This window comes from Lagenorhynchus albirostris, chromosome 3 (assembly GCF_949774975.1).
Source record: "Lagenorhynchus albirostris chromosome 3, mLagAlb1.1, whole genome shotgun sequence".
Taxonomy (NCBI): Eukaryota; Metazoa; Chordata; class Mammalia; order Artiodactyla; family Delphinidae; genus Lagenorhynchus; species Lagenorhynchus albirostris.
Genome location: NC_083097.1, coordinates 158,544,290 through 158,558,717, shown reverse-complemented (window position 1 = coordinate 158,558,717; position 14,428 = coordinate 158,544,290). Strand labels below are relative to the sequence as shown.

Below are 14,428 nucleotides of genomic sequence, written 5' to 3'. Positions count from 1 at the left end.
CCCTGGTACCCTCCTGCCCTGGGGCCCAGCCCCCTGATGTCTGTTCTTGAGACCACATGCGCTGACACTCAGCATGGGTTGCCAGGCTGAGTGCCAACAGGGGTTGTGGCCCCTGACCTGTTCTGGCCTTACAGATGGGGTGACCCACTGGAGCCTGACGGGTTCCCGGGATGTGGACAAGGATGCGTTCCTGAGCTTCAGTGACGGGGTCTATCAGACAGGTACTGGCCACCCCACCTGCGGTGCCTGCTGTGGGCACCGGGTCCTGGGTCCCAGTGTCAAAAGGGCCCCAGCTGGCCTCTTCCGTTGCAGTGGTCTCGGCCGAGGTGGAAATGACAGCCTATGCCCTGCTGACCTACACCCTCCTGGGAGATGTGGCCACTGCCCTGCCTGTGGTGAAGTGGCTATCCCAGCAGCGGAATGCCCTCGGGGGCTTCTCCTCCACTCAGGTGAGCCAGGAAGGCCAAAAGAGGGGCTCGGGTCTGAGCGGGGTTACTGTGGCCTAGGCTTGGGACTCAAGAGCCAGGTAGGAAGCCACTGGCTGCTTCAAGTCTCAGGACGGCTCCTTACCCGCAGCCCCTGGGGGCATGATGTCCAAGAGAGGGCAGGAGGATGGGGCTGAGGGACAGATGTGCCTGGCTCTGGGACAGGGACCCAGCCCCTGCCTCCATGGAGATGCTCCCCAACTGCCTGGGGCCCCCAGCCCTGTGGGTATCTACACCGGACACCCAGTGCTCTGTTCCAGCCTCACGGGTCGCTGGTATCCAGAGAGGGTCCGTGGCACCCGCAGCGTGGGCCGGCCCTGCTCCTGGAGCTGACCCCAGCCTCCTGCTCTGTCCCTAGGACACCTGCGTGGCTCTGCAGGCCTTGGCAGAGTATGCCATCTTGTCTTACGCGGGCGGCATCAACCTCACCGTCTCCCTGGCCTCCACCAACTTGGACTACCAGGAGACCTTCGAGCTGCACAGGGCCAACCAGAAGCTTCTACAGATGGCGGCGGTGCGTGCTCCCGGGACCAGGGTTGGGGGGTGGGCAGCGACGGCGGCCCGTCCCTGCTGCCTGTCTGTCCACGTGGGTCTGCGGGGGAAACCACGGCATCTTCTCTCCCCAGATCCCCAGCCTCCCCACGGGGCTGTTTGTGAGCGCCAAGGGCGAAGGCTGCTGCCTGATGCAGGTGAGGCTGCGGGGAGAGGGGGCGCTTCCAGGGCGCCCCTGGAGGGGCGGGCGGGAGGGAGCTCAGTGTTGGGCCAGGTTGAGTGGGGTGGATGTGGGTGTGAGAGCCACCCCAGGGCAGCCTGTCAGCCCCCTGAAATGCCATCCACTCTGCCCAAGGCAGGACCCAAGGCAGACGGCAATGTGTCCCCTTGAGAATGGAGTTGCCCCAGAAACTCCATCTGATCCCCGTTCCGGTGGTCTCTGACCTTAAGCATACCCCTCCCTTCACCCCCCATGGTGGGACTTGTTATTCTCCCTGCCAAGGCCTGAATGGAGATGGCCAGCCTGGCGCTCCCCACGACCCCTCAGTCACCAGGCTCAGGATTTAGTCACACTCTGGGTGGAGACAGGCTGGCCTCCTAGGCTCTGGCCAGCGGTCAGAGGGCAAGTCTGCCAGGAGACCCTCGCATTCTCAGCTTCTCCATCTGGAAGGTGGGAGCCCAGACAACACAGTGGATAGGGGAGGGAGCCTGAGAGGCAGACAGACCTGGGCTTGAAATGTGGAAAAATGGGGTGATGGTCGTACCTACACCATCAGGGCGAAATGGAATGACCGTAGTGCCCAGAGCTGTTGTTGATGTCACCGTTGTCGTCGTTCTGGCTGTCCCCCACCTTGTCCTGCCCTTGCCTCTCCCCTCCCCACTCCCCTGTCCCCTCAGCCTCTGTCCTCCCACCCACCCCCCAGATCGATGTTACCTACAACGTGCCAGACCCAGTGGCCAAGCCGTCCTTCCAGCTGCTTGTCAACCTCCAGGAGCCCGAGGCCGAGCGGCGGCCCCCTGCGCCTGCCTCCTCGGCTGACGATGACGACCCAGCAGCTGACCAGCATCAGCAGGAGTACCCGGTGACACTGGAGGTGTGCGCCAGGTAAGGCCTCCTGCCCCGCTGGCTGGCACCGCCACCTGGACGGCATTTTATATAGTGACGCTCTCGGCTAAGAACGCCTCGGGCATTCATCTGGGCCTGTACTACTTGTGGGAGCCCCACAGACATTTCACCAAAGTTGTGGCTGGACCAGCCCTCGTGGTCCTTAGTCTGATCGCAAGACACACGTCAGCAACACCCATCAGGGACCTTGGAAGAACAAGATTTCTTACTCACAGGTCCTGGAGGGTACCTGACCCTCCCGAGGGTCACACAGCGAGGTCACAGGTAGAGAGACAGAGAGAAGGCACGGACCTGAGGTTCTGCCTATATTGGGGTCCAAGGGGGGGGTTGCCTACATTTTTGTGGATTCACTTTTTATTGGCGAATTTAAAATATAAGAGCAGGAATTAGGGTGCTGGAAGGGGAAGGCAGGGTGACCCAAGTGGTCCATCATCTAGGTTACCCAGGGCTTCCTGAAAGAGGGACCTTTGTGGGTGGGGGCAGCCTGATTCCTCTTCTGGTTGTTTGGCTAGTAGTTGTGTCATACGGCTGCCAGTATCTTTATTCAAGATGGATGTCTTCGAAATGGATGCCTTTGCAATCAGAAGCTTACACTCCAAATGATTTTTGAAATGAAAGAAATGGAAGTGCTTCTGAATGGGTGCAGCAGACCCCAGTGACAGGTGGGGCTGGGTGGGATGGCTGTTTGTGGCCCCTGTGCGACCCACCAGCCCCAGGTGTGACCCTGGGACCAGGCCACAGAGGGTCCTCGGTGGTGGGCGCATGCAGCTGCCCACGAAGGCTGCTCATTACCATGGCAATGATGGGGGACCCCAAAGGTGGTTGCAAGCTATGGCACCTGAAGCCCATCAGAGCTGCCCAGACACCTTCTTTAACCTTGACCCTCAGCCCTCACATGTCCAAGGCTCCCATCTTAGGAAGTTCTGAAGAACAAGCACAACTTGGTCCAAGCCCGGGAGCCCTGGGTGAGTGGCTTCCCAAACCTCCAGCTGTGTTTCCTGCTCCACAGTGAGACTCAGGATGGTTCCACTAAGCACGGCTGTGATCACCATCTAATCAGGCGGGGGAGCGAGAAGCAGCTGGACTGGCCCAACTGTCTGGTCCCGGCTGGCCTGCTGGGGCATCTCTGTTCCTCCCTCAGATGCGTTAAGAAAAAAAACCCCCACCGTGTGCCACCCGGATATAGCGTCTCTCAGGCCTCACCCCTGCAGGAAGCCTCCCCCGCCTGCCCCAGGAGCTGTGGCCACCCCGTCCCCTTGGGACACAGTCTGCAGGTTCCTCACTCAGTGTCAGCCTCCCTGTCACCAGCACCCAGCACAGGGAGGGCCTGGCACATAGCAAGCCCCAGAGGCCATATTTACCCACCCCCCATGTCACAGAAGAGGAAACTGAGGGCTGGCACTGGAGAGTGACCGGGTCTCCCCCAGTGGCCTGGACTCCCTCGGCCCCGTGGAGCAGCTTCTCACACTGGGGGCACAGCATGGAGTTCGGGTCAGAACACAGCCCAGAGTTGATAGACCTGGGTCAGGCCCAGAACCCTCGGCAAGGCCTTTTCTTTATGGTCTCAGTGTCTTAGCTGTGAAATGGGCTGACCACCGACCCAGCCAAGGGTGTTTGTGCAGATGGGCAGCCAGCCAGGCAGGCTCGGGGGTGGTGGGGACAGAGGGGTCCATGAATTCCACTGCGGCGCTTGAGTTCAAGGGCCTCTCTCTCTCTCCCCTCATCGGAAGGTGGCTGCATGCAGGCTCCTCCAACATGGCGGTCCTGGAGGTGCCCCTGCTGTCAGGGTTCCGGGCGGACATTGAGAGCCTGGAGCAGGTGAGGTAGCACTGGTGGGCAGGGCTCGGCTCAGGTCTCTGGCTGGTGGCCCTGCCCAGGTTGCAAATTCCCAGCCCTTCATAAAATGGGTTTTTGTTTTTGTTTTTTTGTCTTTCTGGGCAAAGTTGGTGTTTGGGGGCTGGCCATCTGCTGAGGGGCAGGTGGGGAGGGGTGGGAGCTTTCCCAGTAGGTGTCATTCAGTGGGCCACCCGTGCTGTTATCCACGTGGCAGAGGAAGGGTTCAACGAACCTGCCCGCACTTTGGGGATGATCTGGGATACCAGGGAGAGATTTGCCACCATCCTCAACTTAAAGAGAGACCGGCCCCCTTTTTTGGGGGGGGAGGGGAAGAGGGTCACAAAATGGGCAGAGCAGCCTTACCTGAGGATGTCTGCAGTGTGGGGAGGGACAGGAAAGTAGGGCCTGTCCTGGGGGAGGGAGTTTGAATGGTGCAGGTGAGGCAGGAGCAGGTGGCAGGGCTCTGTGGGCGCCTAGGGGGCCACAGGGAGGCCCGGCCTGGGACTGAGGCTCGCTCAGGGGAGACTGCAGGCAGGGAAGGGGAAGCAGGCACTCGGGACAGTGGCAACCAGCCTTGAATGCCCTCTCCTGGGTGCTGATCTCCACCCCCTGGCCTGGTCCACGGGGACTTGCTGGATGACCGTGGGCAAACTCCTCAGCCTCCGGGGCCTTGGGTGTTCACGGGTCCAGCCCACCTTGGGCCCTTGGAGATCGGGGAGGAAGAGAGCATTGGGGTCTGAAGAGCCGGGCAGACCCTGACCTCTGGCTTCCCTGCCAGCTTCTCCTCGACAAGCACGTGGCACTGAAGAGGTACGAGGTGGCTGGTCGCAGAGTGCTCTTCTACTTCGATGAGGTACTGCTGGCCGGGGGTGGTGGGTGGAGGCCTCCACCGCAGCCACATTGGCGAGGGCACAGCTGCCATGGCCCCGTGTGGTTCCTGCAATGATCTCATACCAAGAAAAAGAAACTGGGAGAGGCAACTCAGGCGGAGTTGGCACGGCTGCCTGCCCTGTGCCCTAGCCAACTTGCTTTGGTGCAGAAAGTTGGGAGGGGTATGGAATAGTATTCGGGCATCAAAAGGAATGAAGCAGTGATGGTTTGAACCTCAAAAACATGCGGAGTGAAGAGACAGAAAGCAGATCGGTGGTTGCCAGGAGTTGGGGGGATGGGGAGTGCAAATGGGGATAGGGTTTCCTTTTGAGGTGACGGAAATATTCTGCAGATGGATGGTGGTTGCACAAGTTTGTCAATGGCCCCCCACACACACACACACAAGGAGGGAGGGCACCTGCCATGGGGGGAGTGGGGGATGAAAGGCCAGCTGAGATGTTTTTCCCAAGTGGGATGGAAGGACCCACAAAATTAAAATGGGATCACGTTTCTGTTTCACGCCTCCTGGGCATCCCGAAATCAGCCAGTTCTGGGCCCACATTTTGCGGCGTCACAGAGCACAGAGGCCGGAGCTCAGTCTCTGGCCCTAGTGGCCCCGGCCGAGCCTGAGCCTGCCCGCTGCCCCCGCAGATCCCCAGCGAGTGTTTGACGTGCGTGAGGTTCCGGGCGCTCCGCCAGCACGTCGTGGGCAGGACGTCGGCGCTGCCCATCTCTGTGTACGACTACTACGAGCCTGGTAGGTCCGCGCCCAACACCCACAACTCTAGCTCAGTCCCTCACCCTGTCATCCATCACTTGGTCACCCTTCTCCCCTCGTCCCGCAGCCTTCGAGGCCACTCGCTTCTACAACGTCAGCTCGCGCAGTCCCCTCGCCCGGGAGCTGTGCGCTGGGCCTGCGTGCAACGAGGTGGAGCGTTCCTTGGCCCAGGGCCCCGGTAAGTGCGCGGGGCCATTGCCCCTTCCGACCACCCGCCACCCCGACCCCACCCGCGGCAGAGGAGGGCGTGGTAAAGGCAGGAGGACCCGGCACGGTCGAGGGCGCGCTGCCCGAGCGGAGGGGCTTGGGGTTGAGCAGAGTGGGCAGGCAGTGAGCAGGAGGCGGGGCTTAGCGGGGCGCGGGGGGTGGGCAGTGAGGGGGGCGGGGCCTAGGGGGGTATGAGGGGGCGGGTGTAGAAGCGGGCGGCCCAAAGGAGAGCCCTTGCCTCCGCTTCCCCACAAGCCAAAGGGTGTCGGGACCCAGGCCGGGGGCCCCAATCGGCCACAGAGAAGGACGCAGGACGGGCTAGGGGTCCCTCGGGACCTTTTTCTTTATTTTCCAGACTTCTTGAAATGAGTTTAGATTGCTTTTAAAAGTTTTCTTTTTCTTATTTATTTATTTATTTATTAACATCTTTATTGGAATATAGTTGCTTTACAATGGTGTGTTAGTTTCTGCTATATAATAAAATGAATCAGCTGTACGTATACATATATCCCCATGTCTCCTCCCTCTTGCATCTCCCTCCCACCCTCCCTAACCCACCCATCTAGGTGGTCACAAAGCACTGAGCTGATCTCCCTGTGCTATGTGGCTGCTTCCCACTAGTAATCCATTTTACATTTGGTAGTGTATATATGTCCCTGCCACTCTCTCACTTCGTCCCAGCTTACCCTTCCCCCTCCCCATATCCTCAAGTCCATTCTCTAGTAGGTCTGTGTCTTTATTCCTGTCCTGCCCCTAGGTTCTTCAGAATCAATTTTTTTTTTTTAGATTCCATATATATGTGTTAGCATATGGTATTTGTTCTTCTCTTTCTGACTTACGTCACTCTGTATGACAGACTCCAGATCCATCCACCTCACTATAGATAACTCAATTTCGTTTCTTTTTATGGCTGAGTAATATTCCATTGTATATATGTGCCACATCTTCTTTATTCATTCATCTGTCGATGGACACTTAGGTTGCTTCCATGCCCTGGCTATTGTAAGTAGAGCTGCAAGGAACATAAAAGTTTTCTTTTTAAATTTTATTTTGGTAAACGCTAGGCAAATACTTGCGTGAAATTCTACCAGGTCAGGGCTTCCTAGGAACTGTCTCCACGCTGTGGAGTGTGGTCCGGACCCCAGGGACTTCTCCCCAACCCCAGGCCCAGGTGGAGGCAGGGATCAAGTTGGGGGGTGGAGTTCCCGGGGCCTGCCCATTTCGCCTCGCCCGCCAGGCTGGTCCCCTGGCGAGGCAGGTCCCGCTGCCATCCCGGAGGAGGGGACGAAGATCACGCGCTGCGGCTGCGCGCGCGACTGCACCACCAGCAGGGACCCGGTATGTGGCTCCGACGGCGTCGTCTATGCCAGCACCTGCCACCTCCAGGAGGCTGCCTGCCGCGAACGTGTGAGATTGGAACCCGCGCCCCCTGGCCGCTGTGCCCTTGGTGAGGATCCACCCATGCTCCGCCTCGGGGACCCCACCTTGTGCCAGAATGTATCGCTCCATCTTCTTCTCTTTGCATCTGGGTCCCTTTGCATCTCCTCAGTCTTGGTCAGTCTCTCCCCAGCCCCACCCCAACTTTGTGCTTTCCTGCGTCTCCTCATCTCTGATTTCTGTGTCCGCTTCCCCACCTTGTGACCTCACCTCCTATCTGTTGCTCTGGGCCACAGATCTCCTCCCCTCAGGCCCCCTGGGCTGTTGGTCATCCAGATCCTCTCCCTCCAGTGCCTTCCCTACCGACTCAGTCCTCCTTCCTTCCAGAGCAGCCGACACCAGCCTCTGCTTTGTACAGCTACGACTATGACCTGGGTCCCCTGGACGCGGGGCACGTGGCAGCCGGCCATGAGGTGGTGGACTTGGATGGGGAAGCAGAGGACAGGTGAGAGCTGGGCCCGCCCCCAACCTCCCTCCGCTGGCCCTGGAACCTGGCAGGGAGTGGGAGTGACTGATGCAGGGGTCAGCCTGCTGTAGGGTTTCAGGGGATGAGGTGTGGGATCTGTTCTCCCTTGACCCCCATCCACCCAGGCACACATAGAAGAGCAGCCTGTATGTGTAGCGTGAGCTTAGTGAACCCTCCCAAGGACTGGACCCCAGGACAGACCTGTCCCTGAGACCCACTGGGCCTGGGACCCCTGTTAAAGAAGAAATTATTCATGACACAAAGAATATATTTTTCAAGGGGGAGCACTATGCAGTCTTGCAGTGGGGATAGAGATTGTAACTAACTCCTAATAATAAAAGAAGAAAAAGTGGGAATTTATAGCCAAGGAGTGGGGGGTGGCAGTCAGTGGATGGAAAGTTACTAGGAGGAAACATCAGGGGTGAAGGGGGGATATTCTAGCTAAACCGACTGCACCTGATTGTTGCTGAAAGGTAGGCCAGGGTGATGAGAAATTACAGGGGGCGGGGGGTGGATGGTGGAGGACGAGGAACCCAATCAGATATCAAGGGTGATCAGTACGGTGGAGGGGGGGGTTTCTGGCTAACCTGACATATTAGCAGATTCTTGCTACAGTTGGGCAGTGCTGAGATGAACATGGAAGCCTAGAATTTGAGACCGAAGTGAAAAAGAGCTCAGAGGAGCCCGGGTGGAGTTTGGTTAGGTAGAGAATCTTTGTCTCCCCTGAAGGAAGGATGGAGGAAATGGTCAGGAGACCAGAGAGCCCTGTGGGGTGAGGCTGGGAAGGAGCTGCTGGGCAGACTTCCTGGACGAGGCAAATCTTTTGGGTTGAACAAACTCAACTCAAGAGGTTTAAACAACAGGTTGATCTATCAGCTCAGGTAAGTGCCAGGTCCTGGAGGCTGGCTGCAGTGGCGGGCCTCAGAGCCCTGCCTTCCTGGGTGGCAAGGGTCTCTCCACCCCATGCTGGTGGCAAAGGCTGGTTTACATCCCCACTCAGCAAACCCAGTAGGAAAGTTTTTCCCAGCACCAACCAAAGTCCCAGAGATTTAGGGGTACGTCATCTTGCACCAGGCACTGGGTTTAGTTCACATGCATATAATATAATTATCGATAGGGCTGGGTTTAGGGTTACTGTTGCACTAATTTTGTTTTGCCCCCCTGTGTTTCTCCTTCCATGCCCTCTTTTGAATATCTTTTAGAATTGCATTTTGATTCAGTTATTGTTGTTTTAGCATTATTTTTTTAGCGGTAACTCTGGGGATAAGACTATTCATCTTTAAATTTTTCACAGTCTACTTGGTGGGAGTATTGTAGCCACCTTCAGCAAAAGGTAGCAACTCTGAAGGCATTTCTGTCCATGTGTTGTCCCCTCCCATCTCTCATGCTAATAATTATCATATGTATAACTTTAAAGTCGCCCAAGTGTTGCCCACCCTGTCCAGTGTCTTCTGAGAGAGGTCTGCTTTTATTTTCCTTTTGCAGGGGAAGATTTTTATTAAACTTCTAAATTTGAGGTACCATAGGTTCACACGCAGTTGGAAGAAATAACAGAGAGATCTTAGGTGCCCTTCATCCAGTTCCCCCCAGTGGTAACATCTCCCAGAACTCAAGTTACAGTGTAACACCAGTAAATTGACATCAGTGCAATCTACCCGTCTTACTCCTATTTCACCACTTTTCCATGCACTCATTTGCAATTGAGTCTACAATTTCCCCCCACGTGTAGATTTGTGTAATCATGACCACAGTCAAGATACAGGACAGCCCATCACCTCAAGGATCCCTTTAGCTGCAGGTTTATAGCCACACCCACCTCGATTTCCGCCCCACCCCCCCCCAACCATTCATTTGTTCTCCTGCTCTATACTTTTGCCATTTCAGGGATGCTTTGTAAACAGAATTGTGGGGTATGTAACCTTTTGAGATTGGCTTTTTCTCACTCAACAGAGTTCCCTTGCTGTCCATCCATGGTGTTGTATCAATAGTTCCTCCCTTTTCATAGCTGATTGAGTTCCACAGATAAGTCTTCTATTTGGTCAGTGGTCCCTTGCATGCTGCGCTCATTCTTACCAGAAATGAAGGCCCCATCCCATCACTGTGGCCTGGTGGGGATGGGCGGGGTCCTGAGGGACCCTGCTGGACCATGTCCCCCCAACCCTGGCTCCAGGTGGGGCGCTCATGTCTCAGTGGGCGGAGGCAGCCAGGCCGAGCCACTTGGAGGCGGGTTTAGGGAGTGGTCCGTAGTCCCGCCCCCGCCAGGCCTGGCAGCCCACAGGCATTTTTCGGCTTCTCTCCCCATCAGTCAGAGTGGCTTCTCTTCCTAAAGCTCCGAGCAGGAAGACGTGATGTGGCTGTGATTTCGCCCCACTGGAAGAGGGTCGCTGACAGGAGACTTGACTGTCTGGGGGCTGCTGGACCCTGCCCGGGTGACCCCTGCTTCCAAACGAACCCGATAAACAGACCATCGGAGACGATGGTGGGCCTCCTGGGGGCCCAGTCCCCACCTCAACGGGAAGGATGGTCAGCGAGGTGGCTGGAGGCGCCCCCCTCCCCGCCAGATGCAGCTGGAGCACCAGTCACCCCACCCTACAGCCTTGGGCTGGGTGGCCAGAGCAGCTCCCACAGCCTGACGTTCTGCTCCCCGGAGGAGGGACATTTCTGGGAAGGACTCGTAGCCAAAGACCTGTTTCTGAGGGGGCATGTCTCTGGCCAAATCAAGGACGTAGCGTCAGCAACTTAGAAACGAACCAGGCTGCTTTTCTGCATAATGACTGCCCGGGCTGCTGAACCCCCGGACCCAAACCCCAAATTGTCCCAGAACTGTCACAGTCCCTGCACCCCTGCCTCAACCCAGGGGTCCCTGAATGTTTAGCCTCGACAGCACCACCACTTTCTCTGCAGAGAAAGTCCTGGGCTCCAGACAGATGCACCTTCATCTGCCCACTTCCTGACCTCGACCTGTGAACCCGATCTTCCAATGCCCCGCCTGGAAGATTGTCCCGCTCCTAGCAGCCTGGGAGGGTGTCCCAGCTCTGGACCTACCGAAGCCGTGTGCTCAGACCTGCCTCCCAGCTCTCCATGCCCCCTCCTGCATTCTCCTGTCTTCCGCCTCCACGGTGGTAATTTATTTCAGCTGACACTGCTCATCTCTGGACAGCACGGAGAACCTGAGGGGGCTGCCCAGCCTGTGGGTCCCCGTCGTGCAGCACCGGCCACTTTCCACGCTCCTGACCCCTGCCATCCTGCAAGGTTACAGCGCCCTTGCCGAGGCCCTGTTGCCACTTGCCGTAGAGGCTGCTGGTGTAATAAAAGCTCATTTCCATAGAGTCCCTGACAGACTTGGGCCTCCTGCGGGCAGGGGAGGCTGAGAGGCAGCTCTAAGCGCTGGAGCCCAGCTCCCTTCCAGCCCCTCACCTCCATTCCTTCATCTACAGCCCAGCCTTTCAGAGCAGGGTGAGGCTTTGGAACACTTGCATCCCAGGGTAATCGTAGATTCCCATGCACTTGTAAGAAATCAGACCAATACAGAGAGGTCCTGGCCACCCTTTACCCAGCCTCCCCCAGTGGTAACATCTTGGAAGACTCTAGCACATCATCACACCAGGCTATTGACATGATATTCTTCGTTGACTTTATTCACACAGCCCCAGGTTCACTTTTACGTGGGAGAGCGTGTGCGCACGGGCTTGTGTGTGTGTGTGTGTGTGTGTGTGTGTGTGTGTGTGTGTGTGTGTGTGTGTGTGTGTCCGTCCTGGGGCTTCCGGCTCACTCTTCCCCAGACTAGAGACATATGAACTTGATGGGGAGCCCAGGAATGGCACCCATTCCCCTCTGCCTCTGGAGAGGGCTTGTGTACTCCCACAGCGGATGCCTCAGTGGCTCCGGACACTGTGTTGCCTTCTGGGGTGGGGAGCGGCAGGGTGTGTGTGTATGTGTGTCTGGGGCTACGGCTGCCCTTCCCCACGTGGTGCCCCCGACTTGATTCAGAGCAGCCTTCAGCTGGCTGGGGGTGGGTTCTGCAACGCTGCAGCCCCCTGACCCTGGGTGTACACCCTGGGTGTACACTGTGAATCCTCGCATTGCTCCACCCGCCCAGTCCATGGGGGAGTTACCTGAGAAGAGGGATCAGACCAAGGGAAAGCAGGAGGAGGTGACGTCTTGCAGCCAGGGTGACAGTAGGAGGCTGAGCCCTGTGGCTCCCAGTGATGGGTTGCACCAGGCTTTGGAGAGCAGAGTAGAGGTCTCCAGTGCTCAGGAGGTGCCCCAGAACACTAAGGCCCATCCTGGGAACGAGGACCGCCAACGGGGCTCCCAGCCGCCTGGGCCACAAGCGGGGAGGGGGCCCGAGCCTCCTCCTGGGTGGGGACCTGCTGCAGGTCCAAGGCAGCATCAGCTTCGCCTTGTCCACACCTTGGACACGGACACAGGCGAGCTGGCTGGGCCTGGGAACCTGCATTTAACGCTCATCTTGGTTTCCTGGGGCTGCCATAGCCAAGTACCACGTACCAGGTGGCTTAAAACAACAGAAATTTATTCTCTGACAGTTCTGGAGGCCAGAAGTCTGAGATAAAGGTGGGCAGGGTTGGCTCCTTTTGGGGGCTCTGAGGGAGCATCTGTCCCAGGCTGGTCTCCTGGCTTCTTCTGGTGGCTGCCAGCAGTCTGTGGCATCCCTTGGCTTGTGGCCATATCACCCCATCTCTGCCTCCGTGGTCACATGGGCTTCCCTGTGTGTCTCTGTGTCCTCTTCTTGTAAGGACACCAGTCACATGGGATTTTGGGCCCGCCCTACTCTAGTGTGACCTCATCCTAACTAATTACACCTGCAATGACCTTATTTCCAAATAAGCTCACTTTTGGAGGTTCTCGGTGGACATGAATTGGGAGGGGACCCTATTCAACCCAGTGCAACCCCCTTCCTGTTTGTCCGGCCTGTGGAGGGGCTGTCACACAAACGAGGAGGACCGGGTGCAGGTCGCCGGGCTGCACCCCTCCCTGGAGGCTGTTGCGGTACCGGGCGCCCGGCGAAGCATCACTTCCTGCACCTTGCTCCTGAACTCGGCCGACACGTAGTAGTAGATGAAGGGGTCTACACAGCTGTTGAGGGTGCTGAGCGCCAGGCTGGGCAGGTAGGCGGCGTACAGGTCCCCCCAGGCATCAGGGTCCGGGTTTGAGTAGTGCAGGAGCAGCAGCACGTTGCTGGGCGCAAAGAGGGCCACGGCCGAGGTCAGCACCAGCGCGGTCAGCCTCAGCGCGTGGCTGTAACGCCGGCCGCCGGCCGCCAGCGTGCGCAGGGTGGCCCCGTAACTCAGCAGCATGGCCAGCAGCGGCAGGAAGCAGCCGAGCACCGCCAGGCAGATGAAGGCGGGCCGCCAGTAGGAGGCCTGGGCACCGACGGGCAGCACGTCATGGCAGAGCACGTGGTCCGAACGCGACAGCCGGAAGGTCTGCTGCTGCAGCGCCAGGGGCAGTGCCAGGGTGGCTGCCACCAGCCAGGCTGTGACACAGAGCCCGATGGCCAGGCGCTGGCCTCGCAGGGTGCGGGCCCGCAGCGGGTGCACCACGGCCAGGTAGCGGTCCAGGCTGATGGCGGCCAGTAGCAGCACGGAGCCGTACATGTGACCATAGAGCGCGGCCGTGTCCAGGCGGCAGGCGGCCTCGCCGAAGGGCCAGCGCTGGCCCCGCAGGTGGTAGGTGATGCGTGGCGGCAGCGCCAGGGCCAGCAGCAGGTCAGCCGCCGCCAAGTTCATCAGCAGCACCGTGGATGGCAGTTGTGGCACCCGTGTGGCCAGCACCCACAGCGCCAGGCCATTGGCGGGCAGCCCCACTGCCAGGGCCAGCCCGTAGAGCGCGGGCACCAGTCTCGTGGGCACCCAGCCTAGCAGCAGTGCCCGAGAGCTGCCCGGGACCTCCAGAGTGTTGCTGTCATTGGCACAGGGCTGGCCAGGGAAGCTGCGCGGGTGGGGCCCCGGCGTGCTATCTGGGGGAGAGAGGCCCGGAGGGAAAGGGGATAGAAGCGCTGAGAGGCCAGGAGTCACCCCCCCACCCCTAGCCCCTCACCTGGTTCCCCAGCTGGATGGCGAGGCCCCTGAGAAACTGTAGATCTAGCCCCCAGCTCTCAGGAGTCCCTGGGCTGGTGGGACAGAGCTGGACATGGAAACCCCCAGCCCTGTGGACTCAGGGCTGGGCTGGAGAAGCCCCACCCCCGTTCCCTGTCTCCTCTTCACCGGCTCTGGGCACCCCCCCAGTCCCAAGGCAGGGCCCGAGGTCACTCACCATCACCTCTCTCTGTGCTGCCCCCATCGTCGTCGTAGATAATGGGGGTCTGAGTGTCATCCAGGCTGAACCCCAGTGCTAGGGGCCACAGCATCAGGAGAGCCCACATGTTGCCGGTGCTGGGTGCCGGCTACTCTGGGATGTGGCCGGCTGACCTCAGGCTTCCTGCCTGGCCGGACCCCCCTACCCCCGCCCCCAGCATCCTGAGTGCCGGCGGAGGAGGGGACAAGTTCTGGTGAGATAAACCGGTCCCTGCCCCCATGAGCCCGTGGGAGGCCCAAAGCCTGCCCTGAGGAGGCCTGGCAGCTGGAGTTACTTGGGGTCTAGGTGCCGGGCCAGTAAGATGGGAGAGGAGGTGCCAGGCTGCAGCCCCCGTCCAGCCTCTGTAGGCCAAGTGGCCACTTCTTGCTGGCCGATCACATCTCGGCCCCATCCTCATGACAGCCCAGCCCTCT

The 14,428-nt window shown here is 58.8% G+C and overlaps 2 protein-coding genes across 8 annotated transcripts in view; one reads left to right on the top strand and one right to left on the bottom strand.

The window, feature by feature from the left end:
• Positions 1-11,036, top strand: part of CPAMD8 (C3 and PZP like alpha-2-macroglobulin domain containing 8) — a 99,284-nt gene extending 88,248 nt beyond the window's left edge. For 3 of the 7 annotated variants that reach the window (XM_060144664.1, XM_060144663.1, XM_060144660.1), the window contains 12 exons: positions 135-221; positions 313-449; positions 844-999; positions 1,112-1,174; positions 1,901-2,082; positions 3,834-3,921; positions 4,718-4,792; positions 5,461-5,566; positions 5,655-5,765; positions 7,032-7,241; positions 7,559-7,676; positions 10,027-11,036. In XM_060144664.1, the coding sequence (XP_060000647.1) occupies positions 135-221; positions 313-449; positions 844-999; positions 1,112-1,174; positions 1,901-2,082; positions 3,834-3,921; positions 4,718-4,792; positions 5,461-5,566; positions 5,655-5,765; positions 7,032-7,241; positions 7,559-7,676; positions 10,027-10,057 (1,364 nt within the window). In that variant the 3' untranslated portion in view covers positions 10,058-11,036. Of the gene's footprint in view, positions 1-134; positions 222-312; positions 450-843; positions 1,000-1,111; positions 1,175-1,900; positions 2,083-3,833; positions 3,922-4,717; positions 4,793-5,460; positions 5,567-5,654; positions 5,766-6,360; positions 7,242-7,558; positions 7,677-10,002 lie in introns of those variants that run through there. The other 4 variants (XR_009539744.1, XR_009539743.1, XM_060144661.1 and 1 more) reach the window with 4 other exon arrangements.
• Positions 11,037-12,214: 1,178 nt separating this feature from the next.
• On the bottom strand, positions 12,215-14,107 carry F2RL3 (F2R like thrombin or trypsin receptor 3). The gene is made up of 2 exons (XM_060144666.1): positions 13,974-14,107; positions 12,215-13,677 (listed from the first exon to the last, which is right to left on the bottom strand). Exons 1-2 carry the CDS (start codon positions 14,080-14,082, stop codon positions 12,644-12,646), a joined length of 1,143 nt encoding a protein of 380 aa, XP_060000649.1. The 5' UTR covers positions 14,083-14,107; the 3' UTR covers positions 12,215-12,643.
• Between the last annotated feature and the right edge of the window lie 321 nt (positions 14,108-14,428).

What these genes read in the sequence shown, in the direction of transcription:
- F2RL3 (XM_060144666.1), bottom strand. Translation starts at nt 14,082, where the DNA reads ATGTGGGCTCTCCTGATGCTGTGGCCCCTAGCACTGGGGTTCAGCCTG. An exon ending in CAGCACAGAGAGAGGTGATG is followed by an intron (nt 13,678 to 13,973) that starts GTGAGTGACCTC and finishes TCTCTCCCCCAG; the next exon opens with ATAGCACGCCGGGGCCCCAC.